Genomic DNA, 22,682 nt, shown 5'->3' with positions numbered 1-22,682 from the left:
GGGGCTGGGCTCTGGAAGGTCACAGGGTGATGCCCGCGGTAGGGGCAGGGTGTCCCATGTCCCGTGAGCAGCAGAGTCGCTGAGCAGGTTCTGTGAACTCAGGTTCACCCAGCACGCTCTCCCCTCCCCCAGCCCAGAGCTCTAGGGATGGGGGTTCTCCGAGTGTCTCACTACTGGGCGGGCGAGTGCTGGGCTTTGGCTGAAACGGTGAGTTTTATTAATGGTGAGTGGCAATGACTTTTAGGTTTGGCGATGGTGCATTTGCATGTTGTCTTACAATTTTTGGCAGGATTTAAAAATTACTGGTTCATTAATTATTTGGTAGAAGAATAATTCAGTAGAGAGGATGACGAGGCGTTACGGATCACTCTTCAGTAGCATCCAGCCTGGGGGAGGAGAAAGGAATCTGGGTTACCCACTGGTTTGCAATGCCCCCACCAGCCCTGGAACATGGGCCCGGGATCGGGACCCTGACACGTACCGTCTGTCCTAAGGACCATGTCAACAAGGCCCACAGATCCCTAAGGAGTCTTAAGTGTGGCCGGGCTGAGGATGACAGGTCATGCCCTCCCCCAGAGCAGTGGTGAATTTCACCAGTACCCACTGAGGCTTAAAGAAGCACGGCCACAACCGCAGAGTTCAAACGTTGGATTTAATTTTCAAAGGCCCGATGACATCGTTCAATTTGAACCTTTTATTTTCCTCAACTTTTACAAACCCCCAAATGCTTTCCACAGCTTATGTTAAGCTTTACTGGAACTTTACTTTGTGTAAAATGCACAGAGAAAATTCCCCCACTCTGAGGTTCTGACATGTTCCCTTTGGATTGACAGTTTTGCAGCTTTCAGTTTCCCATTTTAAAATGTTCCAAATCCATTCTAATTCTAGTAAAGTGAATTACTAAAATCATATCCAAGCACATAACAAAATAACTACTAAGCGCAAAAAGCAATTTCAGAAAAATGTCTGCAATTACCGCCAGTAGATTCCTCAAGTAAACGGACAGTTTAGGCTCAGAGTCAGTTGTTTAAAAGGTGATTTGATAAGAAGCGGGTAAAAGCACAGAGAGAAGAGCAGAGAAGCAGCAAAGAGGAGAGAAACCCCCAATCTTTACGCCATCTCACGCTGAATCCAAAACAATCGGGACGACGAACACATGGGCCCCCAGTAAGGAGCGCAGAGAGGTGCGGCTGGAAGCGGCCTGGACCTCCGGGTGCCCGTGCCCTCGCTCTGTGGGCTCAGAAGAGGCCTCGGCCGAAGCCATAATTAAGTCGGTCCCAGAGCCCGGGGTCAAAGCCATATTTTCTTGTTCCCAGCCCAATAAACGTTTTTATACACTGCTGCTTCTCTAGACCCTACCAGAGAAAGGCTTGTCTGCCAAACCCTTTCGGAAACTCTGGGCGGGCCACCTGGCCTGCCCTAGCCTGTGGGGCACGGGGCATTGCACCTGGGGGAGCCCTCCTGGGAATACGGGGCACAGTCAGCCTGCACCTCCAAATTTTCCATGAGGCTAAGAAACTCCATCCAGACCAAGAAGATGCCTGTCAGGCTGGGGACCCACGTCTCGGGGAAAAAAGATAGGCAGATAGTGACCAGAGACCCAAGCGCACCTCCGACCTCAGGAAGAAGCAGAAGAAAAAAAACGAGAAAGTTCTACACCCCACAAGATGTTTTGATTCACTAAGTCTGCTACATGAATTCTAAAGTCGAAGTTTCAAGAAAAAAACGAAACAACTCGAAACCAAAATAAATAGTGACCTGGAGCTTTTTATAAGATTATTCTCGAATTCTGAAACAAAGGAAGGTGACTACGAGTGGGGGTCAGCGGGCACGTCCTCTGGGACAGCTGAGTGCATGATACCATCCTTTTCTGGAAGTAATGAATGCTTCACCCAGACCCAGCTAAGCCACCACCTCTAATCTTGAGAGTCCAGCAAGCCGACCTCACCCTTGGAAACCTGTGGCCAAGTTAAGTTTTCACACTCTGACTCTCTAGGCCAAGGTCCAGAACGTCTGGAGACATTCTTTTTCTGATATCGCCTAAGCCTCCAAGTGTAGAAAAACAAACGACTGGAAGAGAACACACCCCAAGCTGGCCCACTTGACAGAAAGGAAAGAATCAGCCCAACCTCCTCTCAACAGACAGGGCTGGGTTCTGGCGTTCCTGGCTCCCAGGACGGCACAATCTGTGAACTGCCAGAAAAATCAACAGGGCCTTTCTCCTCAGCACAGCCTGGTATTTCCAAGGAAACCCAAACGATCTCAGACGTGACCGGTAGGTCCAGTTCCACCAAAGCTGTGACACTGTAAGGTGAGCCGACCCCCTTTCAACATTTAAACAAAATACAGATATGAACACAGCTGTTTCCATTAAATGCTCAAATCTGGCTCCTCCCTGAGGATACGGACCGTCCTTGGACGCTGGCCGTCATGAGGGTCTCTTAGCAAGTCCACGCCCGGAACGGCCAGTCACCAGAGAGAAACGCCACAGGCCAGCTTCCCCCAGCACAGCTGCTTCCCCACCAGCCCCGTCCCCGGCACGCTGTCCTCCACCTCCACGCACGCCGGGTTCCTGCACACCCAGGAACCAAACTGACGCTGAGGCACCAAGAGCAAGAGGATCAGAGGGTGAGGCGGCTCGGACTTCGGCAGCACGCTCGACGGGGCTTTAAACTCTCCGACCAGAGGCTGCTACATGCCCCCCGTAAGGACTGAGGCCTGTGGGCTGCACGGTCCCTGCCGCCGGAGCACAGAGGCAGCCAGGGATGCCCGGAAAAGCAGGGCGGCCCATTAGCCTGAAGCTCCCTGACCTCAGTCTTAGGCTCTGGAAGTTAATAGGGGAGAGCTGCTTGAAAGACCGGAGGTGCTCCCGAGACGCAAGAGGTGCACCTGGAGGCGCCGGGCGCCCGAGTCCCGGGGACTCACCTTCATGAGCGCCGCCACCACGACGCCCAGGAGGGCGAGCAGCAGAAGCCCGAGTTTCCCTCTGTTGAGCCGTTTCAGGAAGAACAGTTTGGCCCAGTCCACCTTCGACTGGCTATTGGGAGGATACCGGAGTTTGTTTGCGCCTTCTCGCTTCAGGCTTTTTAATAAACAGGGACGCTGATGCGAAAAAGTATCGAAACTGTGTTTTCCGTGATACGCTCCCATCCCACTGGACCCTGAAATAAAGGAACAGACGAGACGGGCTCCGCTGTGGGTGACGGCGCTCCGGCCGCACCCCTCCACCGGCGCACGTGGCTCGTTCCAGGACGTCCTCCTAGCGCCCCCCGCACGGCGGGCCCCTGGCACTGGACGCTCTCCGAGGGCAGGGCAGGGACCAGCAGCTCCCGGGGTGCTGGCTGTCACTGATGCCAGGGACCAAGCTCACTCTCACCAGAGCCCCACCTCCTGAGAGGGAGAGGGGACTCCAAGCGGTCCACTCCAAGAGCCGCCTGTGCCTGTTCCCGCCGTGGCACGTGGCTGAGCCACTGCTCCCCCAGGCTCCTGGAAGGTGCCCGAGGCCAGGACAGCGGGGTCACGCGGCTGTGTGGCAACAGGCCTCTTGGACCTGTGCTCCGGGACCGTGCTCACGTCCCTGCTCGGTCACGTGAGCCGGGCGAACTAGCACGTGGCACGAGGCACCCGGCTCGCAGCTTACTGGGGCGGGGCCGCTGGGGCATCACCTAGGTGACAGCCGAAGCTGCAGGGAGACTCTGTGCCGTGTGTCACGAGACGTGCATTTTAAGGAAGAAAATCTAAACGACAAGCCAAAATGTTAACAGTGCTTCTGCCTCGGAGGCTACTACATTTTCCCTTGTAACTTTCTATAGTGCTTTGTTTCGTTTTGCCCTTTAGCCCCAAAAAGCAAAGGGACGTTCAAGCCCTTGGCTGCTGTCTGCTCCTGGCGCTGTGAGCCCGTCACGTGCTACCTCATTCGATAAAGGACAGAGGGCATTTATCAGTTCAACTGAGACCTGATTTTTGGCCTGAGACCTGATTTTTGGCCATAAACCAGTGAAGCAACGCAAGAAAGAACAGTCATTACAGACTGGGGATGGAGAGCAGGGGGCGGGACAGAGGTGGACCCCAGGCAGCGGCTTGCAGGGGCATTGACCGGGAGGGGGCCTCACCCACGCCTCCGAAGGGCAGGGAGCTGAGCATGAAGTGCATGATGACGTCATTGCCCGTGACGCCCCCGCTGGACGTCCTGTCGATCATTCGCTTGATGAGCTGAGGACGAGAAGGAACAGAGGCTCCGGGTCAGTCGCCCCTGGCCTGGGACCCACATCCTCCTCGAGGCCGGGGCACTGAGCGAGACCCGGACGGCCTGAAGAGTTGGGCCCACGCACCCGGGCACACCCCAGTGCTGGACTCCCGGGACCACAGCCAGGGCCTTTCTTACCAGGGATGGTTCAGGCTATATTCCAGATTTTTAAAATTGTTAATATTTCTCTATCTCTGCTTTAAAGGATGGCATGTGATTAACAGGTATCATTTCGTTTGCAGGAAATGTAAAAAAGATTCAAGATTTCAGAGGTAGCATCCTATTTTTGAAGGAAATCGCTGGTTGGCCCAGGACATGAATGGGCACGATGACACTGGACTGGTAAATGTCACCTCCCCTGGCTGCTGACCCACCAAGTCCTCTGTAGAAAAGGTCACTGCCGACCCTGGGACCGAGCCTGACCCGCTGCCCTGTGCCTGGGCCGCAGACCGCAGCTTCCACTCCGTCCACCACTGCCTGTGGTCATTTCAACCGTCAGACCGCTGTGTGTCAGTAACCCATTCCTAGCTGAGCCCTGCACGTCTGGTCTTCCTGGACGGCCTGTAGAGATCGGTACCGCGCCAGCACCGCCAGCATTGCCAGCTCTAGAAGCTGCCCCGAGACTCCCTGCGTGGCCCCGGCAGAGGCTCTGCAGAAAACACCTGCCGTGGGAACTCGTCGACCTCACCTGGCTGCACCCTCCCTTCCGAGTTTTCCCCTTTCTTCAGAGGCTCCTGGCCCACTGGCCCACCTTGAGGCCACTGTCCCTTAGCAGCAGCCAGTCCTCGAGGTGCATACGGACGGGCCGCGTGGAGGGCGGCGGCAGGGCTGCTGGGCCTGGGCTGGCGTGTGCTCTGCCGGCCCGGCTGGGACGGCAACACCATTCCAACCATGAAGCCCCGTGGCTGGAGAAAGCCAAGTCCGAGGCTTCCCAAGCACCTCCCTCAGCAGCGCCAGAGACACTGCCCTGCGGGCCGTGGACGCCGCGTGGGTAAGAGCCGGGGCTCTACCACAGGACGCCCTGCGGATCAACAGCAGAAGCGCTTCTGATGCTGGCGCTCAGACGTCTCCCAGTGACATGGCAGGCGTCTGTGAGTCACCAGGCTTGTGACGCTCGCCCCGAAGACTCAGCTCTGACCCCAGGGAGTAAGGGAAGGGTCACAGCCCTAACCCCAGGGCCTCATTACCCAGGGCTGGGGGACTCTGGCATCGGACGAAATAGTCAGCATTTGCTGTACAGCAGAGAAGGAGCATGGCTTCTGAGAGCGAGCTGCACGCTGGGGAGTTTACCTTAGTGTTATGAGAAAACACGTAGAAAGCCAGGGGCTTTTCGCGTTCATTTATGAATTGTATGGCTTCTTCTGCATTCTTCACAGGCACTATTGGAAGAATTGGTCCAAAAATTTCCTCTTGCATCACCTTGGTTTCAGGATCCACATCAGTGAGTATCGTTGGGGCTGAAAAATGAAAACGCTCAAGCAGGAGACAGAAATGCCAAACCCTCACCTCACGTCTGGCTCACTGGGTCACCCACCCATCCCTTCCCCACTCCCGCCCAGGTGTCGTCTACTGAGACAAGTCCCAAGTACGTGGGTGAACCGTGCAAATATTACATCTCCACGCGTGTGCATCAGGGATCCTTGTGCAAACCCAGGGGGAGGTACAGGCTTGAGTAAAACCTGTGCATGTTTAACCCTGTTCAGCACCACATTGCTACGTCCTTCTGTGGACAGGCCTTCCTGGGAGCACAGAGGGCCCCTCGGTGGATCAAACCAGTACGGCTTCTTCATGGAAGTGCGTTCCTGCCTGTGCTCTCTTTGATCTTGATTACAACTGCGTCAGGTTCAGAAAACGTAATGAAATGGTGGGATTCCCTAAGGCTTATCTCAGCGTTCCGTCCACTCTGGGGAAAGACACAGACCGGAGGACGACACGGATCCTCAAGAGCTTTGTGGGGTGTCCAGTGTCCACACCAAGTAGTCCCCAAGCCGCAGTGCTTGGGGAGACCCTGCGGACGGGCTGGAGGGTCGACTACAGGAGAAGACACCTGACGGAACAAGTGTGCTCTCTCCTCCACCCACAGTTACGACCAGGTTGTCCTGGAGGCACGGCACGGGACGGCTCTCTCCAGCACGCCCGGGGGTACAGAAGCCGCTGCCTCAGATCCGCTGCCCGCGGCTTCCCTGGGCCAGAGAGGTGTCCATCCCCCTCGGCAGAGCCACGTGCTTAGGTGAGGTGACCCTGGACCAGGTCGGGGGAAGCTCCTAACTAGTCTGCGCTAATCACGGCCGACCTTCCCTCTCACCACTGATGGGCATAGAGGCAGGCAGTCAACATGCCAGGCCGGCAGGACACAAAGACGAACCCCCACGGCTCTGGGGGTGTTACGGAGCCGCTGAACTAACAGGCCGAGAGCATACTTTTCTCCGTACTGTTTAAGCCCCTTAAGTTCTGTTTTTGAAAAGCTGGGGTTTTTGGTGATGATGAGAGGAAACAGGTAAACAGATTTGCGGAGCAGCTTCTTCGCCAACTTCAGGTGTGATCTTTTTTGAAAATAAGTTTGTTTATTTATTTATTTTTGGCTGCGTTGGGTCTTTGTTGCTGCACGCGGGCTTTCTCTAGTTGCGGCGCGTGGGGGCTACTCTTCCTTGCGGTGCGCGGGCTTCTCACTGCGGTGGCTTCTCTTGTTGGGAGCACGGGCTCTAGATGTGCGGGCTCTAGGTGTGTGGGCTTCAGTAGTTGTGGCAGGTGGTCTCAGTAGCTGTGGCACGCGGGCTTCAGTAGTTGTGGCTTGCAGGCTCTAGAGCACAGGCTCAGTAGTTGTGGCGCATGGCCTTAGTTGCTCCGTGGCATGTGGGATCTTCCCGGAACAGGGCTCGAACCCATGTCCCCTGCATTGGCAGGAGGATTCTTAACCACTGCGCCACCAGGGAAGTCCCCATGAGTGATTCTTCCCTCATCTTAGGTGTTATTTTAGATAAGTGTGTTTAAAATTCAAAAGTGATACATACTCGTGGCAAAAAAACAAAGAACACAACAAGAAAGTCAACAGCGAGGTCAAGCATGATAGGTGAAAACATTCTTTCTGGAACAGTACTGGCTGTCGGCTAGCTGTGCAATTGTGGTTGAGCTATTTCCTTCTCTGGGCTGTTTTCCCAGCCGTAAGCTGGAAATAACTACAGAGTCTGGTTCTGCTTCTCAAGGTTGCCAGGAAGAAACAGTTGGATAAAATACGCGTGTAAATACAAACAACTAAATAGAGTTACTCAACGTATACATATATAAAATCATCTTCAACTCGCCTGTAACAAAGCAGTATACCAGAAAGCAGTATTTAATAGCTTATTAAACACTCTGCACCTAATAGTTTATTCAGCGTCCGTAAAAAGTGTCCATAAAAACTGTTAAGGGGCCCCTCCCTACAGGACGAGATGAGTCTCCGTTACCTATGTAGCGTGTGGCCTCATCGGTCTCCCCGCCAAAAGCTATCTTTTGTCCTTCAAGCAAACTTCGTATCCTCTTAAAATGACGAAGATTGATGATCCTTTCATAGTCGGGGGATTCTTTTACATTTTCTCCATAAAATTCCTGTTGAAAACAGTAGTATCTAGTTGTCACCAAAGACCCATATTTTAATTTCTTTAATAATTATAAAATTCACCATGGCCCCAAATCTGGTTTTGTATCCTTACAGAATCCAACCCCCCAGCCCCCAAATCCTTTAACAGTAGTAAGACTAAGTGCTCTGGCAGGTCAAGGACAGGAGTTAAAGCACACACACAAGTCTCCCATTTTCCACGGTTTCGGGGGTTGGCATGGGTCCCTCCTGGGGGTGGACACAGAGCAAGTAGGGGGGGTCTCGCCCCGTGTCGGGGCCACACGTGCGCTTGCCTATCAGCTCTGGCTGCTGTCCTGTGAGGAGCTGGGTGGTGGTGGCAGAGGCCCTGTGACCTGCAAAGCCTAAAACACTGACCGCCTGTGTTTTTCCCCTTTTGCAGAAAGGGTTTGCTGAGCTTTGTGCTATTTCCTCGTGTCAGGTCTTCTCTGGACGGGAACTTCCACCAGTCACAGATAACCGTGAAACCACTCAAAAGATCAAAACACAGTCTTGGTAAATCAACCAGAGTAAGAGAGCCTCAGAAGCCAAGCAGTCAGCCCCGCGGGAGCTCTCAATCTACTCTCCAGCGGCACTGAGCACGGTCCACCCCCCGCACCCACCTCGAACCCGGGAGGCAGGAAGCTCCCGGGCAGCATGTTGCAATGCGTGTTCCTGGGCCCCAACGCCGGAGCCACAGGAGTGGTTTTCAGCGCTGGCCGCACCTCAGCATCACCTGGAGACCCCAGCCCTGCTGGACCACTGTCTTCGGAGGGGGGCTTTTCTGAAACGGCTCCCAGTGACCCCCAGTGGAGAGCCACGGTGACGAGAGAACACACGCCTCCTGGGAACCCAGTTCCTCACCACACTCACCCGAGCACGTCCCCAGCAGCCCCAGTGTCTTCCCAGAGTCGGGCCAAGCTCCCCTTTCACGCTCTCCTTGACCGGCCCCATCGCGGTCCCGCCACTAACGTCCAACTTCCACGTCACCTTGCTGCTCACCTACGTCACTCCTGGGTGTTCTGGAGCCTTCCTTTCGGGGCTCGGTCAGTACCCGGCGAGTGAACAACGGTTGTTTCAATAATTTCTCCACCCAGGGGGCTCCCACCGCTGAACTGTCACAGCTTCATCCCTTCCTTTCTTCCAGTCCCAGTCCTACGTTCCTTCTGGCTCAGCTCAGGACACCACCGTGTAGCCTTCCTTGGTCCCCTCGCTAGAGATGGCCATTTGAAACGCCCTCAAAGACTGATGGCCGCGTCAAGGGTGCACGTTCCTCGAAACTGCCGGCTTCTCTAAACGGCCGGCACAGCCGAGCACCGATAACCTTGATCGCCGCAGCCGCGGCGAGGGCCTTGGCCACACCGCAGAGGCCTTGCGATGTTCTCCCCAGACCACACAATAGCTACTGAGCTTTTTTTTTTTAAGGTCCGTTCTACACCTAACCAGTTGTGCCATCAACAAACCAACTAGACAGTGTCAGTGTGTGTAGCACCAATCTCACCTTGCAACCCCGTTCTACGAAAGCACTTTGCATTAGCCAGGAAATTAGTTCAGTCACGTGCTCCTGGAATGTTCCCGGGAGGGGATGGGGCGATGCCCCCTGCAAACATCTGATTTCACTCTGTATCCCAGTGAGACCAGTGGACCCAGAGGTGGGAAACACGAACCTTCACAGCCTCCTTCACCTTCCGCACGATCAGGTCCTGGAGGGACGGCTCGCAGAGCACGTAGTCGGGGGCGATGCAGGTCTGGCCACAGTTCATGTACTTGCCCCAGGCGATACGTCTGGGAAAAGCACAAGCAGGCAGAGTTCAGTCCCCACGCCCCTGTCACGCGCTTCGGCGCCGTCTGAACGTTTTTCAGCTAGCTGTCAAGATTACTAGTATGTAAATGTATTTGGTAATCTTGATAAAAAATGTTTCGAAAACTCATCTCTGTATCAGTCGGTTGGAACTGAGGACGCATTTTCAATCGGCGTAGACTGTTCTACAAAGCAGGGAAAGCCTCCTGCCAGTTCATGAGAAACATTACACGCGGGGAAGCCACTGCCTGTGGCAGGAAAAGAGGGAAACAGCCTCCTGACCCCCTCCTCCTCCCACCCCGGCCGAGAGGACATCTGGGAGGACAGGGGTTCCACAGATAGCACGGCTCCTGCCGTGGCTCGGTCCTGCTGCAAGATGCCAGGTACAAGCAGGACCAGAAGCCCTCCCCGATCTGGGACGCTGGGCCCGGGCTCAGACGGAAACCCACGAACTGGGGTCCCCTGTTCCAGCAAGCAGACGTCTACTTACAGAGCCAACCCGCTCCCCTTGTCTGAAGGGAGGGAGAGCCACGCCATGCCAGCGTGGCACTTCCTGTTAGCTGGACTGATTCAGCGGCGACAACCCGAAACCTTGCATCTTCTGGTTCTCAGATGCAAGATGCTATTATTCTCATCTCAGTTAAAAGATGAGAATTATTGGTTTTATCAGTAAAGGAACTCAGTTAAGAGATCAGCCCTTTCTTTGGAAATTTAAAGATTTTATGAGGCACACAGGATCCCTGGCATTATCTACTTCCTGGATCGGCTATCGGAACAGTAAAACTTCTCGCCAGGTCTACTATCTAGAGAACAGAAATGGCTTTTCCTCATCCTGAGGGCAGCTGTGTGATTTCACAACCTCGTGTTCGTCTCCTCCGGCTGTGGCGCCAAGGTGTGGTTTGTGAAGGAGTTCTGGTCCCTGTGAGGACATCAACGGCAATGCCCAGCGACGAGGTACAGGGCACGCCAGCCTGCCGGGGGAGTCCAGATAACTTGTCTCACCTGCAGGCAACGTCCAGGTCACAGTCTTTGTCAACGTAACACGGACTCTTCCCGCCCAGTTCAAGGGTCACTGGGGTCAGGTGCTTGGCGGCGGCCTCCATGACAATTTTTCCAACAGTGGTGTTTCCCGTGTAGAGAATGTGGTCAAACCGCTGCTTCAGAAGCTCCGTGGTTTCCTCGACGCCACCAGTAACAACCGCGTACAGGTCCTTCAAGAAAGACAAACACTCGCATCACCGAAGGGATCCTATCATCTGATGTAAACACGTAACATTCAGAGAAACCAGGAAAAGGTGGAGACAGGCCCCGGGAAACCACGAGACGGGGGCTGGGAGAGGGGAGGGTTGTGGGGACGTGGCCGCGGTCGGTGACCACAGGACAGGCCCCAGGCGCGTCCACCCGGACGTCCTCTCTGCACGCGGCTCAGCGTGGGGCTCAGGGCACAGGGGGGAACCGAGTAACTGCTCCCCGAATGTGTGCAAAGGCCGGCAGGGGAGCGCTTCCAGGGGCAGGTCCGGGCTGCACCTGCGCCCCGTCATCCTCTGGCTCACGTGACCGCTGGCGGCCACCCGACGCCTCCGAGCCTCAGCCTCCTCTTGTGATGGGAGGAGGTCACAGCGCTTTGCACTGAACCCTCACGTGCACCGTGCGACCGTCTGCAGCTGTCGCACGAGAGAGGATGGTCACGGTGTGAAGAGCGGCGGCGGGACACCGAGCACCAGCCGGCCGGTGGGCCCCGTGTTTCCCCTCCATCTCTACTCACAGCTCAGCGGCCCGACAGGTGTTTCAAGCTTTAGCTTGCCTCCACCTGAATCCACAGAGCCTGTGTGGTTGGTCCCCGACAAGCCGAGGGAGGCAGGGCCGCGATGGCGACGCCCATCCGGGCAGGGACAGACAGTGAAGCACCTGCCCTACCTCACCGCCTTCACTGCCCTGGGCACCCCAGGCCCCGGGACAACACTGCTCCGTGGCCGCCGTGGCAGGGATGAGCCAACACGGGGAGCACGGCTCCTCCGAGAACCGGAGTTGGCTTGTAGGCCGCTGTCAGAAGACGTGGCCGACTACAGGTGCGATGCTGCACAGCTGCGTCTCTCTGGCACGCACCGAGGACTCCTCCACGCAGAGCCAATGGCCCCAGTTCACGTGGCGTCACGATCTCCTCCACGGGGGGCATCAGACCGCTGCTTCAGAGATCGTCTTTTCTCCACCGCTTCCGATACTCTTGTTTTTAAAGATACTTTTTTTTTGATGTGGGCCATTTACAAAGTCTGTATTGAATTTGTTATAATACTGCTTCTGTTTTTTTGTTTTGGTTTTTTGACCGCAAGGCACGCGGGATGCCAGCTCCCCGACCAGGGATCGGACCCGCACCCCCTGCATTGGAAGGCGAAGTCTTAACCACTGGACCGCCAGGGAAGTCCCAGCTTCCGATACTTTTAAATGCCAGCCCTGTAACTCTGAGTGAGGGTCCACACTCTGGGTCAGGAGGCCTTTCTCTTTCTGTAGCTTTCGGGCCACAAACATGCCCGTTTAAATGTAGACGTGTGCTCACGTAACTGCACCTCATGAAGAGCACCCAGCACGGTACCAGTTCCTCATTAAATAACTCACTAAAAGGATACACCTAAAATCATGTCAGATCAAAGGTTAATTCGAAATGCCAAATGGCAGTGGAGGCTTTGTTAATAGCAGGGGTGCCGATAAAGCCACGGGCCTGGCCAAACTGTGTAACTACAACAGCTGAACTATTCCACAGTTTTTTTGGAACTTAACTTCTCTTGTTAAGCCAGCCGTGGGAGGCTGAGGGAAAATGAGTGTGGAGGCCTGACCACCAATGACGCAAGCCAGCATGAAGAGCAGAGTATGTTCCCCACGACAGACAGATGTGCCAAACAGACAGACAGACGTGCCAGAGAGGGGGCAAGGTCCTCTTACCTGGTCTAAGTACTGAGGGAGGAGCGTAGCCAAGGCCTTGGCTGTATTTTCGCTTACTTCAGAAGGCTTGATAATCACAGCATTTCCTAAACAAAGCAAAAAGCAGGACGTTGTCTAGTACTTGAGCGATTCTAACATCCACGAGACGGAGCTCCTGTGGGGAGCACAGGCTAAGGGTTAATTCCTCTGGTTATTTCTGGCTCTGCGTTCTGTCTTCCTCACCATAGGCGTGAGCGCTCGCCCCACTGCCTCTTTCCCCAAGGCTAACTCCTCAGTGCTCACCACGTAGGTCCTTGACGGGAGGCCCCAGCCAGGCTCCCCCAGGCCTCTGGCCTTCTCTCACTGTTCTCACTCCCACCCTTGGATTTTCCTTTTGCCCTGGGATTATCGCACAGACAAGCTTTGCCAACATAAAGCCGTTCGTCTGGATCGTGGTTAACTGAGAAATGAATCCCTTGGCATTTGCTGTAGACCCAAGCATTCCTCCCAGAGCCCTTATTTGAATGAAGAAAGGGGTCAGACAGAATCAACTGGTTCATCCAAAGCCAGAGGTGGCAACTGAAACCACATGACGCTATGGACGTGTGACTCCAAACCTGGGCCCGTGGACTCGCGCGTGCCTCTACACCCTCGCAGGTCCATTCTCCAGGGCCCCAAAAAGCAGTCACCCCAGAAATCTCTGGAGCCCACTGAACAAGTAATAATAACGTTTATGAATTCTCAATACACTGCTGGTGTAAACCAAGGCGAGCCACCACAGCAAATGCATTTAACTAACCACTGTCCTTAATGTACAACCAGTTTCAGAGAATACGCCTCTCGAAGACAGCGTAAGGACGGAAGCTGACACCAGACCTGCAGCGATGGCTCCTATCAGAGGCTGGATGGTGAGGACAAAGGGGTAGTTCCAAGCTCCGATAATCAGCACGACTCCCAGGGGCTCTGGCTGGATGTAGGCCTCGTCCAGCATGGTGACCAGGTTCTTCTGAGCTGGTTTAGCAGCGGCCCATTCAGGAAGCTTCTCCAGCACGAGATCAATTTCCCCAAGCACGGTGATGACTTCTTGACTATATGCGTTGAATTCACTCTGTTACAAGAAGGTCACAGTTAACCTTTGTGGGCATGACACACTTGGCCCTGAACGTCAGAAGCATCGGGCCAGGGAATTCCCTGACGGTCCAGTAGTTAGGGTTCTGTGCTTCCACTGCAGGGGACATAGGTTTGATCCCTGGTCGGGGAACTAAGCCTTACGGCAATGCAAAAAAAAAAAAAAAAAAAAAAAAAAAGCATCAGGACAGGCAAACCTGTCAGACTAGCTGGTCTGCCATGCAGATTCCTGTGTGTCCTCCAAGCCCACAGTAAGGACTTGCTAATTACCTTCTTAATATATTCAATCCCTTTAAATCCTTCTTTACTGATCCAAGCCATTTAAAGTCAGGCTTAAACGTTAACTCTTTCACGAAAACTTCCCTAATTAATAATGGTGTGCCTTGATCACACTTTATAAACCATAGTCATTATGCTTTCCCCTATATCTTAACATTTCAGCCTTAATACTCTGGCTTAAAACTATAGCCCCACTTTATCTGTGCCTGTTCTGTTTCCCAACCAAACTTAAAGCCCTCAAGGGCAAGGAATTTATTGTACTTCTTTAGTAATCCTATATATACACCCTCAGAAATGCTTGTAGAGTGAATGAGTCAGACTTCTTTCCACCTTGACTATTTGACATCACAGTTCCTCTCCACCAAAAGTGCTATACAGGAAGTTTTTGAGTTCCTGTTGTTACTACTGATGTTACTACCCCTCAAAATAATCTTCCAGGGGGAGGGGCCGAAGGAGCCTAGCAAAGCCAGAGCAAGGCCTTGTTACCCCTAAAATGAAGAGAAAAATTAAAAACAAAATGGTAACAACAGTGTTATAAAACATAGGGGACCATTTTTAAACCCGAAACATTCCCCCAAGACCTTGCTACTCAAAGCGTGGTTCCATTGGTACATCACCTGGGAGCTTCTTACAAAAACTCGGGCTCTCAGACCCCCTCCCCCCAGACCCAGTGAAGCACCGTCCGCATCGTACAACAAGGTCTCCGGGTGACTCGCGGGTGCACAGACGTGACACCTAACATCATCGAGGGAAATCTGAGCGCAACGACGACAAGCAAAACCCTGTGTCTGCATAAGAAACCGCAAAGTTGAAAGACAAGAACCCGACTCGGAGGAAGAGGCCTGCAACACACGAAGCGGACGAACGACCCAAATCTAGGGGAAGGGGAAGGGCCACAGCTGCCCGCGGAAAAGGGGCAGGCCGTGGAGCGCAGGTCCCGGGGGCGCACCTTGCTCAGGTCGGCGGCGATGGCCGCCAGGATGTCCCTCTCGCGCTCCTGCACCATCGCGCGCAGGGCCTCGAGCTGCCGCCGCCGGAACGTCAGGGGGCGCGAGCGGCCGGACCCGAACGCCGCGCGAACCCGCTGCACCTCGCGCTCCATGGCCAGTCCTGTGGGGACAGGGGAGATCGGGCGCCGTGCGGGGTGAGCGGGCCGGACGCGGGGCCGCCGGGCGGTGCCTCTCCATCCCCGCCCCCCGTCCCCGGGCCCAGCGACCCCGGCCGCACCTCCGTCCCGCCGGCGCGCTAGCTCCGCGGCAGCTAACTGCTCCGCCACCGCCCCGCGAGCCCGGGTCGACCCCGAGCTGCGCGCCGATTGGCCGGCGTGTCCCACGTGACCTGCGCAGGCCGGACGCCGCGTGGGCCCCGCCCCCAGGAGTCGGCAGGCGAGGGGGTGAGATCGGCCGCGTCGGACCGGGCTGGGCCCGGGCCCCGCGGTCACGACCTCGCCGACCGGGCCCCGCGCCCAGCGGCTCAGGAGGCGTCGCCCTTACGCCGCGGCGCCCCTCGGCCCGCCCGGCCCGCTCCCTTCCAGCTCGGAGCCGCGGGGACTCGGCGCCCAGGTGAGTGCCCCTCAGCAGCCCCGCCCCCACGCCCTCCTTTACCCTCCTTTACCCTTTACCAGCCGCTCTCCGGGCCGCCCCCCCCCCCCAGGTCCCTGCCCCCTCCCTCCCTAGAGGGGCAGCTAGCTCGGATCCCCCCTCCTGCACCCACGTGACAATGCCCGCGGCAGCTGGGTTCTCCCCTCGCTCTCCTCTGCACCTGCGGAGATTGCCGGAAGTCCTTCTGGCTTTACCTGCTTTGACTTGGATTTTATCAGCTTGTCACGTGGTTGTTTGTCTCGTGCATCTGCTTTCACCACTCGGGGAAAGAATGCGTTATCCAGACGTGAAGGACTCCACTTTGAAGGTGGGGATGTCTGTCCCTTTCCTGGGACGCCGATGCTGGCGCTCCCTCGAGGGTGAGCTTCCCTCCCAGACGCCGGGGTCGTGCTGGCTCGCTGTCTCTTTTGAAACCTTGAAGGAATGTATCCTGTCGTCCTGTTTGATGTGTGTTCTTTGTCCTGACAAGATATAAAAAACTGTGTTGAAAACCATGCTTCGCCAGAGCGCTTTCCTCCTTGGTGGAGACTGCACTCCTGCGCTATAGTCCTGTTTGGCCGGGAAAAAAACCCTCTTTTAGTCTTATGATAAGTTGTTTATTGATCACTTGGCCTCCACACCCAGCAGTCATTGCCATCTTCTGGAGACAGTGTGTTTGCTTGTTCGCCATCACCCTGTATTCTTCCGGTTTTCCTTTTCCCTCCCTGACCAAGTCCTCTGGGTTTTTCCTTGCTGGACCTTTCTCGCCTTCCAGGCCTCCTGACGTGTTCAGGTGCCTGAGGGCTCAGTCCTTGGACCTCTTCTCTTTCCAGTCACAGCCTCATCTAATCCCGTGCATGGTGGTCAGAGAAGATTTTAAATCCCATCTGGTCCCACCCTTTCCTCTGAACTCCAACCAGTATGTTCAGCTCTACTTTTGTCCTAGTTCAAGCCATAATCATTTTCACCGGCACTTTATGTAGCTTCCTGCTGGGTTTCCTGCTTCTACTGTGGACTCGGTGAAGGTTATTTATCTGTCATTTCTCAGTCCAGCACCTGCCCTTTTATAATCTGTCCCACAGACACCCAGAGTGCGTGAACTCTTTTCCCGGTTCTCCTGCCAGCTGGCTTCCAGTGAGTTGTGGCAGTTGCTGGGTGTTTCTGTAGTGGAAGAGGAGCTGGGATGATTCCTTCCTTGGTCAAGGTGGCCGCTCTCTAGGAGATACAGGATGACAGTGACAGCATCTCCAGGTGGCACCGGTGCTGGTGCAGCTCCCCTGGGTTCCTTCCAGCCAGGGGAATTTTCAGCAGCTTCTCATCAGTGGTATCACCCCATGCGTCCCTCTGACCCCTCTTACTCTTCAGATCCCCTCCACCTGTAGTAACTGGAGCGGGTTCTCTTTTCACGGCTGGATCCTGACTGATACGCTTTGCTGCAGCCATTCTCCGCCCAGCTGTCAGTGATCCTTTCACAAGACCCTCGACCCTCTTACTTCCCTGCTCAAAGCTTTCCAGTGGCTTCCTGTGACATATAGAACAAAATCCAAAATACTCAACTAGCCGTACGTGTCCTGGCCTGCAGCCTCCTCTCCAGGCTCCGTTTGTATGATTCTCCCACTTAGTGGAGTGCTTCTCTTGCTGTTCACAGAACGAGAAGCACACCTCCACTTCGGGCCTTTTGCACTCTGCTCTTTCCTCGGCCTGGAGTGCTCAGCTAAGTTAATTCCATCTCTGCTTAAATGTAACCTCCCTAAAGAAGCCGTCGCTGACCACCATGTCTGAAATACCAGGCTCTGCCACTCTGTCCCTTACCCATTTGTTTGTGTCTGTCTTTCGTGTTCAACGTAGTGTCAGTACCAAGCAAAGAATCTGGTCGGTTGTAGGTACTCTGTAAATATTTATTGAACAAAGGAATGGTACAGTCTCAAGTACTCCAGCCTCCGTGTCTTGCACTGTCCACGTTTGTGGCTTTCTCAATAGCCACAGTAATTTGAGAGTTATTTGAAGAGATTCTTGGTGAAGGAAGGAAGGTGGCATGACCATCAAACTCTCCTTCGCCTTCTTCCTTGCCTTCTTTTGGCCAAAAACATGAAGTCCACATGGAGATACCACAGTGATCTTGCTGGTAAAGGGGAGGTTCCTGGTGAGCAGGCCTTTTACTTTACCGGGAAAAGCTGTAGCTTCCCGCACATACCGGTGTCTAAGCCAACTTCATACCCAAGCGTTGCCTGTGCACAGTAGGCCCACGGTCTAAGGTCAGTGCAGGATTCTGCCGCTGTCCCAGAGGAGAGCATTCCCAGGAACCTGTCCCTAAGCCAAAATGGAGTAAAGCCAAGTAGCAGTTACAAACGCTGTATGCTATTTTCACTCTTCACCTCCCTCTCTCCTAAAAGTGAAAATCCTCTTTGGATTTCTTTCCATTAGCAAACACAGGTACTAAAGCAGGTCTTTAGTAAAAGCACAGTGGTGTAAAGCAGACTTTCAAAAAATGGGGGAAACCTGTTTCTGGAACCATGTGGTGATGTTTAAATGGGCTCAGAGTTCATTGAGTAACCATTTTAAACCCTGAGCTAAGGAATGTTATGTAAGGGACTAGGGAAACTGACATAGGACTCATGCCACAATTTTTAAAAATGTAAATAATGAACAGAATTCCAACGTGAAAATAGGCAATCTGAGGCATGATATCAAAGTGTCATCTAAGGCAAGTTAATCTCTGAGCAGTAAAGGGCTGCTGCTTCTGCTGAGGATTAGACAGGAGGATCTCAGGAAGAATCTGTCGCAGTTCTGACGGCAACATCACCAGGAGTTTGACTCTGCCAACTCTTGAACGTTTTTTTCTATTAACTGGAGAGATCAATTGATGGTTTTCTTTTTGGCATATTTTAAAACCACATCCAAACTCTTTTTGTGTGTGTGTAATTTTTTAAATTGAAGTAGAGTTGATTTACAGTGTTGTGTTAATTTTTGTTGTACATCAAAGTGATTAAGTTATACATATACATATACATATATATATATATATATATATATATATATACTTTTTTTTCCCCACACGGCTTGTGGGATCTTAGTTCCCCAACCAGGGATTGAACCCGGGCCCTCAGCAGTGAAAGCACAGAGTCCTAACCGCTGGACCGCCAGGGAATTCTCTGTATACATTCTTTTTTTTTTTTTTTAATCCTTTTCCATTAATTGGTTTATCATAGAATACTGAATATAGTTCCCCGTGCTATACAGTAAGACCTTGTTGTTCATCCATCCTATATATAATAGTTTGCATCTGCTAATCCCAACATCCCACTCCATCCCTCCCCCAGCCCCCTCCCCTTTGGCAACCACCATTGTATTCTCTATGTCTGTGAGTCTGTTTCTGTTTCGTAGATAAGTTCATTCGTGTCATATTTTAGATTCCACATATAAGTGATATCATATAATATTGTCTTTCTTTCTAACTTACTTCACTTAATATGATAACCTCTAGTTGCATCCATGTTGTTGCAAATGGCATTATTTCATTCTTATGGCTGAGTAGTATTCCATTGTGTGTATACACACCACATCTTCTTTATCCATTCATCTGCTGACGGACATTTACATTGTTTCTGTGTCTTAGCTATTGTGAATAGTGCTGCTATGAACATAGCCATGCATGTATCTTTCTGAATTAGAGTTTTGTCTGGGTATATGCCCAGGAGTGGGATTGCTGGATCATATGGTAGTATATTTTCTGAGGAACCTCCATACCGTTCTCCATAGTAGCTGCACCAATTTACATTCCCACCAACAGTGTAGGAGGGTTCCCTTTTCTCCACACCCTCTCCAGCATTTGTTATTTGTAGACTTTTTAATGATGGCCATTCTGACCAGTGTGAGGTGATACCTCATTGTAGATTTGATTTGCATTTCTCTTTTAAAAAAATTTTTATTTTATTTATTTATTTGCACCAGGTCTTAGTTGCAGCATGCTCGTGGGATCTAGTTCCCTGACCAGGGATCGAACCCAGGCCCCCTGCATTGGGAGCTCAGAGTCTTAAGCCCTGTGCCACCAGGGAAGTCCCGCATTTCTCTGTTAATCATCGACGTTGAGCATCTTTTCATGTACCTATTGGCCATTTGTATTTTTTCTTTGGAGAAATGTCTGTTTAGGTCTTCTGCCCATTTTTCGATTGGGTTGTTTGTTTGTTGTTGAGTATTATGAGCTGTTTGTATATTTTGGAAATTAAGCCCTGTCGGTCATTCCGTAGGTAGTCTTTTTGTTTTCTTTTATGGTTTCCTTTGCTGTGCAAAAGCTTGTAAGTTTAATTCGGTCTCATGTGTTTATTTTTGTTTTTATTTTTATTGCCTTGGGAGACGGACCTAAGAAAACCCATGTCCAAATTCTTCAGCAGAACAAGGTGGTATGTTTATGAAACCGAAGAGTGGACTGGGGATTCTTTCACCCCCAAGTTGAAACGCTCCCCTTCCAGCTTTTGATTATGATGTGCCCATGGATTTAAGTATCTCTGGGCGAGTGAGATTACCACTTGCAGGTACAGGATTGTGGGGTGAATGCCTACAAGCTATTTCTTTGGGGAAATATAGTACGCCTGGCCACCATACTTCCCTAGTCCATTACCCCTTTTTTGTCCTTAAAGTTTCTTCATTGTGGGTGGTCCACTCTGTGACCCCTCTCCGGTGCGGGTAACCCAAGCCTGACCATTCAGCCCTCCCAGAACTTTGTTTAGACCTGTCATGACAGAGACATGCTTTCCCCATGGGCTCACCAGCTATGCGGATGGTAGAATCCTAGAGCCACCTGTAGCTAATTTGTTGGCACCCCAGGGGAAATGACTCGCTGAGAATAAAGCTGAGACAGAGGAAGGCAGAGCTCAGAGACAAGTCCTGATAAGATCGTTTGTGTTCAGTTAAGGCTCGAAGCTAAAAGCACCTCTGTGAAGGGCATCATCATAGTTCCTCTCAGAAACCAGTCAATTTCCAAATGTCAGGGACCCAGTGTTTGAATTGAATTTTTTTGCCACTTGCTACCCAGAGACCTGAACATGATAGAGAGACATGCCACATTGCATTCTGTTATCCAGGTCCTCAGACTAATCCACGATGGGGTAAAAGGAGGTACAAAACGTTAACATTTTCAAAACTATGTATGCACTCAATATATTCCTTGCAGTGTGGTATAAGTTATGAGCAAATCAGCCAGTTTTCTAGGAGACCAGATTAGGGCCAGAAGGAAGGAAGGAGTCCTGGGCTGCACTCACACCCTTCGTCCCCTGAGACTCAGAGAATTAAGGTGTTTATTTCCCACTTGCCTTTAGGAAAGCTCTCCCTGCTGACTGCTGAAGAGATCACACGTTTGAACCTTGCATGTAGTCTAGCATATTTTGGGGGGGTAATAAAACACTACGTTTTTATTGGATATGATACAAATACAAAACAGTGCATGAATTATAAATGTGTACCATGAATTATGGCAAAGGTAACCCACCTGTATATCTACCACCCAGAAGGTTACCAGCATCCCCCTTGTACCCCTATATCTAGTCACGGCTAGAGAATTTCCATGTGGAAGCCGATACATGCATAACTTCAGTAGTCAAATAACTTTCCGTCGTGTTTGTACCAATTCACAGTCCCCATGTGTGTGTGTGGTGGTGCGTGTGTAGTGTGCGTGTGTATGTGTGTGTGTGGCTGCGTTTGTAGAGTGTGTGTGTGTGTGTGTGTGGTGTGTGTGTATGTGAGAGTCTACTAGCTCCACAGCCTCTCCAGCACTTGATGGTGTCAGTTTAAAAAAATTAACCATTCTGGTAGCTGTGTAGTGGTTTCTCAGTGTGATTTTTTTTTTTTTTTTTTTGCGGTATGCGGGCTTCTCACTGTTGTGGCCTCTCCTGTTGTGGAGCACAGGCTCAGCGGCCATGGCTCAGGGGCCCAGCCGCTCCGTGGCATGTGGGATCTTCCCAGACCGGGGCACGAACCCGCGTCCCCTGCATCGGCAGGTGGACTCCCAATCACTGTGCCACCAGGGAAGCCCTCTCAGTGTGATTTTAACTTGCATTTCCCTGATGACTAATGATGCTGGGCACCTTTTCATATGTTTATGACTATTTGCATATATTTCCATGGCAAGAAAAAACAGATTTTACAAAAGATGTTAAGGCAGTAAACCTGAATTGGAGCCTCAGGCTGCCTTGGATACCTGCCCTAACCCACCATGCTCTTCCTCAGCAGATACTTGCCCGCTCGAGCTGTTTGTGTCCACGGATCAGTATTAGTCAGAAAAGAACAAACCCAGTGCCCACGCATAGACACTACACACATGTGTACACACATACACCTCTAAGGAAGAGGAGATAAAACCTTATATGAAATAATGGACATCCAGATGGAGAATTCTCACAATTTCTTGAGAGACCGAAACAGAATCTTTGAAGGAAAAGAAAAAGCCCAAAGAAATGCGTTAAAAGATTACAGAATAGATGAGAAAACAATAAGGAGAGGACAAACAAGTAATTAAAACTTAGGAAAGAAATGGAAAAGAAAAAGAACACTTGAACAGAAATGAAGACCACTTTAGAAACAACCAAAGGTAGAATAAAGCAGAGATACAAAAGGGGAAGTTTGACAAAATCACGTAAAATGAACTGGAGACACATATCACGTGATTCCACTTATGCCGGGTACCCGGCCACATGCATAGAGACAGAAACAGAATGGTGGTTACTAACGTCTGGAGGGTAGTGGGCTCATGGGTGCACGGTTTCCATTTGGAATGATGATAAATTTCTGTCCATGGATAGTGGTGAATGCGTGTAATGCCACTGAATTATACATTTTAAAATGCTTAAAAGGGTAAATTTATGTTATGTACATTTTACCACATTTAAAAAAAAGTGAAATGGGAGAGAAAAATATGTAAAAGTGATTCACAAAAGATGAAAGATTGTCCAGCATGATGAAGGCCGTACATGAAGAACTCATGGCTAACAGAACACTCAGTGCTGAGACAGAAAGGTTCCCCCCGGACCGAGAATAAGACAAGGATGTCTGCGTTTGCTCTTTCTATCCAATATGGTATTGGAAGCTGGAGACAGAGTAGTTAGGCAAGAAAAAGAATTAAAAATGGTCCAAATCGGAAAGGAA

The 22,682-nt window shown here is 52.0% G+C and overlaps 2 protein-coding genes and 1 long non-coding RNA gene across 16 annotated transcripts in view; 2 read left to right on the top strand and 1 right to left on the bottom strand.

Annotated features, from left to right (window-relative positions):
- The window catches only part of LOC116745039 (multidrug and toxin extrusion protein 2-like), a 33,498-nt gene extending 23,996 nt beyond the window's left edge, over positions 1-9,502 (top strand). For 9 of the 11 annotated variants that reach the window (XM_032615333.1, XM_032615332.1, XM_032615327.1 and 6 more), the window contains one exon: positions 8,245-9,502. In XM_032615333.1, the coding sequence (XP_032471224.1) occupies positions 8,245-8,361 (117 nt within the window). In that variant the 3' untranslated portion in view covers positions 8,362-9,502. Of the gene's footprint in view, positions 1-4,488; positions 5,526-8,244 lie in introns of those variants that run through there. The other 2 variants (XM_032615325.1, XM_032615324.1) reach the window with 1 other exon arrangement.
- ALDH3A2 (aldehyde dehydrogenase 3 family member A2) lies at positions 195-15,744 on the bottom strand. Of its 2 annotated transcripts, none has more exons than XM_032615337.1 (11): positions 15,679-15,744; positions 14,915-15,075; positions 13,435-13,666; positions 12,580-12,665; positions 10,645-10,853; positions 9,509-9,626; positions 7,693-7,834; positions 5,537-5,703; positions 4,113-4,212; positions 2,926-3,161; positions 195-386 (listed from the first exon to the last, which is right to left on the bottom strand). In XM_032615337.1, exons 2-11 carry the CDS (start codon positions 15,065-15,067, stop codon positions 372-374), a joined length of 1,458 nt encoding a protein of 485 aa, XP_032471228.1. In that variant the 5' UTR covers positions 15,068-15,075; positions 15,679-15,744; the 3' UTR covers positions 195-371. The 2 variants fall into 2 exon arrangements, with proteins under 2 accessions (XP_032471228.1, XP_032471227.1); XM_032615336.1 differs by lacking the exon at positions 15,679-15,744 and adding an exon at positions 15,193-15,268.
- LOC116745043 overlaps positions 15,365-22,682 on the top strand; it is an 85,707-nt gene continuing 78,389 nt past the window's right edge. For all 3 annotated transcript variants that reach the window (XR_004347243.1, XR_004347245.1, XR_004347244.1), the window contains exon 1: positions 15,365-15,527. This is a non-coding gene — a long non-coding RNA (uncharacterized LOC116745043). The remainder of the gene's footprint in view (positions 15,528-22,682) is intronic.

This window comes from Phocoena sinus, chromosome 20, assembly GCF_008692025.1.
Source record: "Phocoena sinus isolate mPhoSin1 chromosome 20, mPhoSin1.pri, whole genome shotgun sequence".
Lineage (NCBI taxonomy): Eukaryota > Metazoa > Chordata > Mammalia > Artiodactyla > Phocoenidae > Phocoena > Phocoena sinus.
This window is presented reverse-complemented; position numbering and strand designations above follow the sequence as displayed.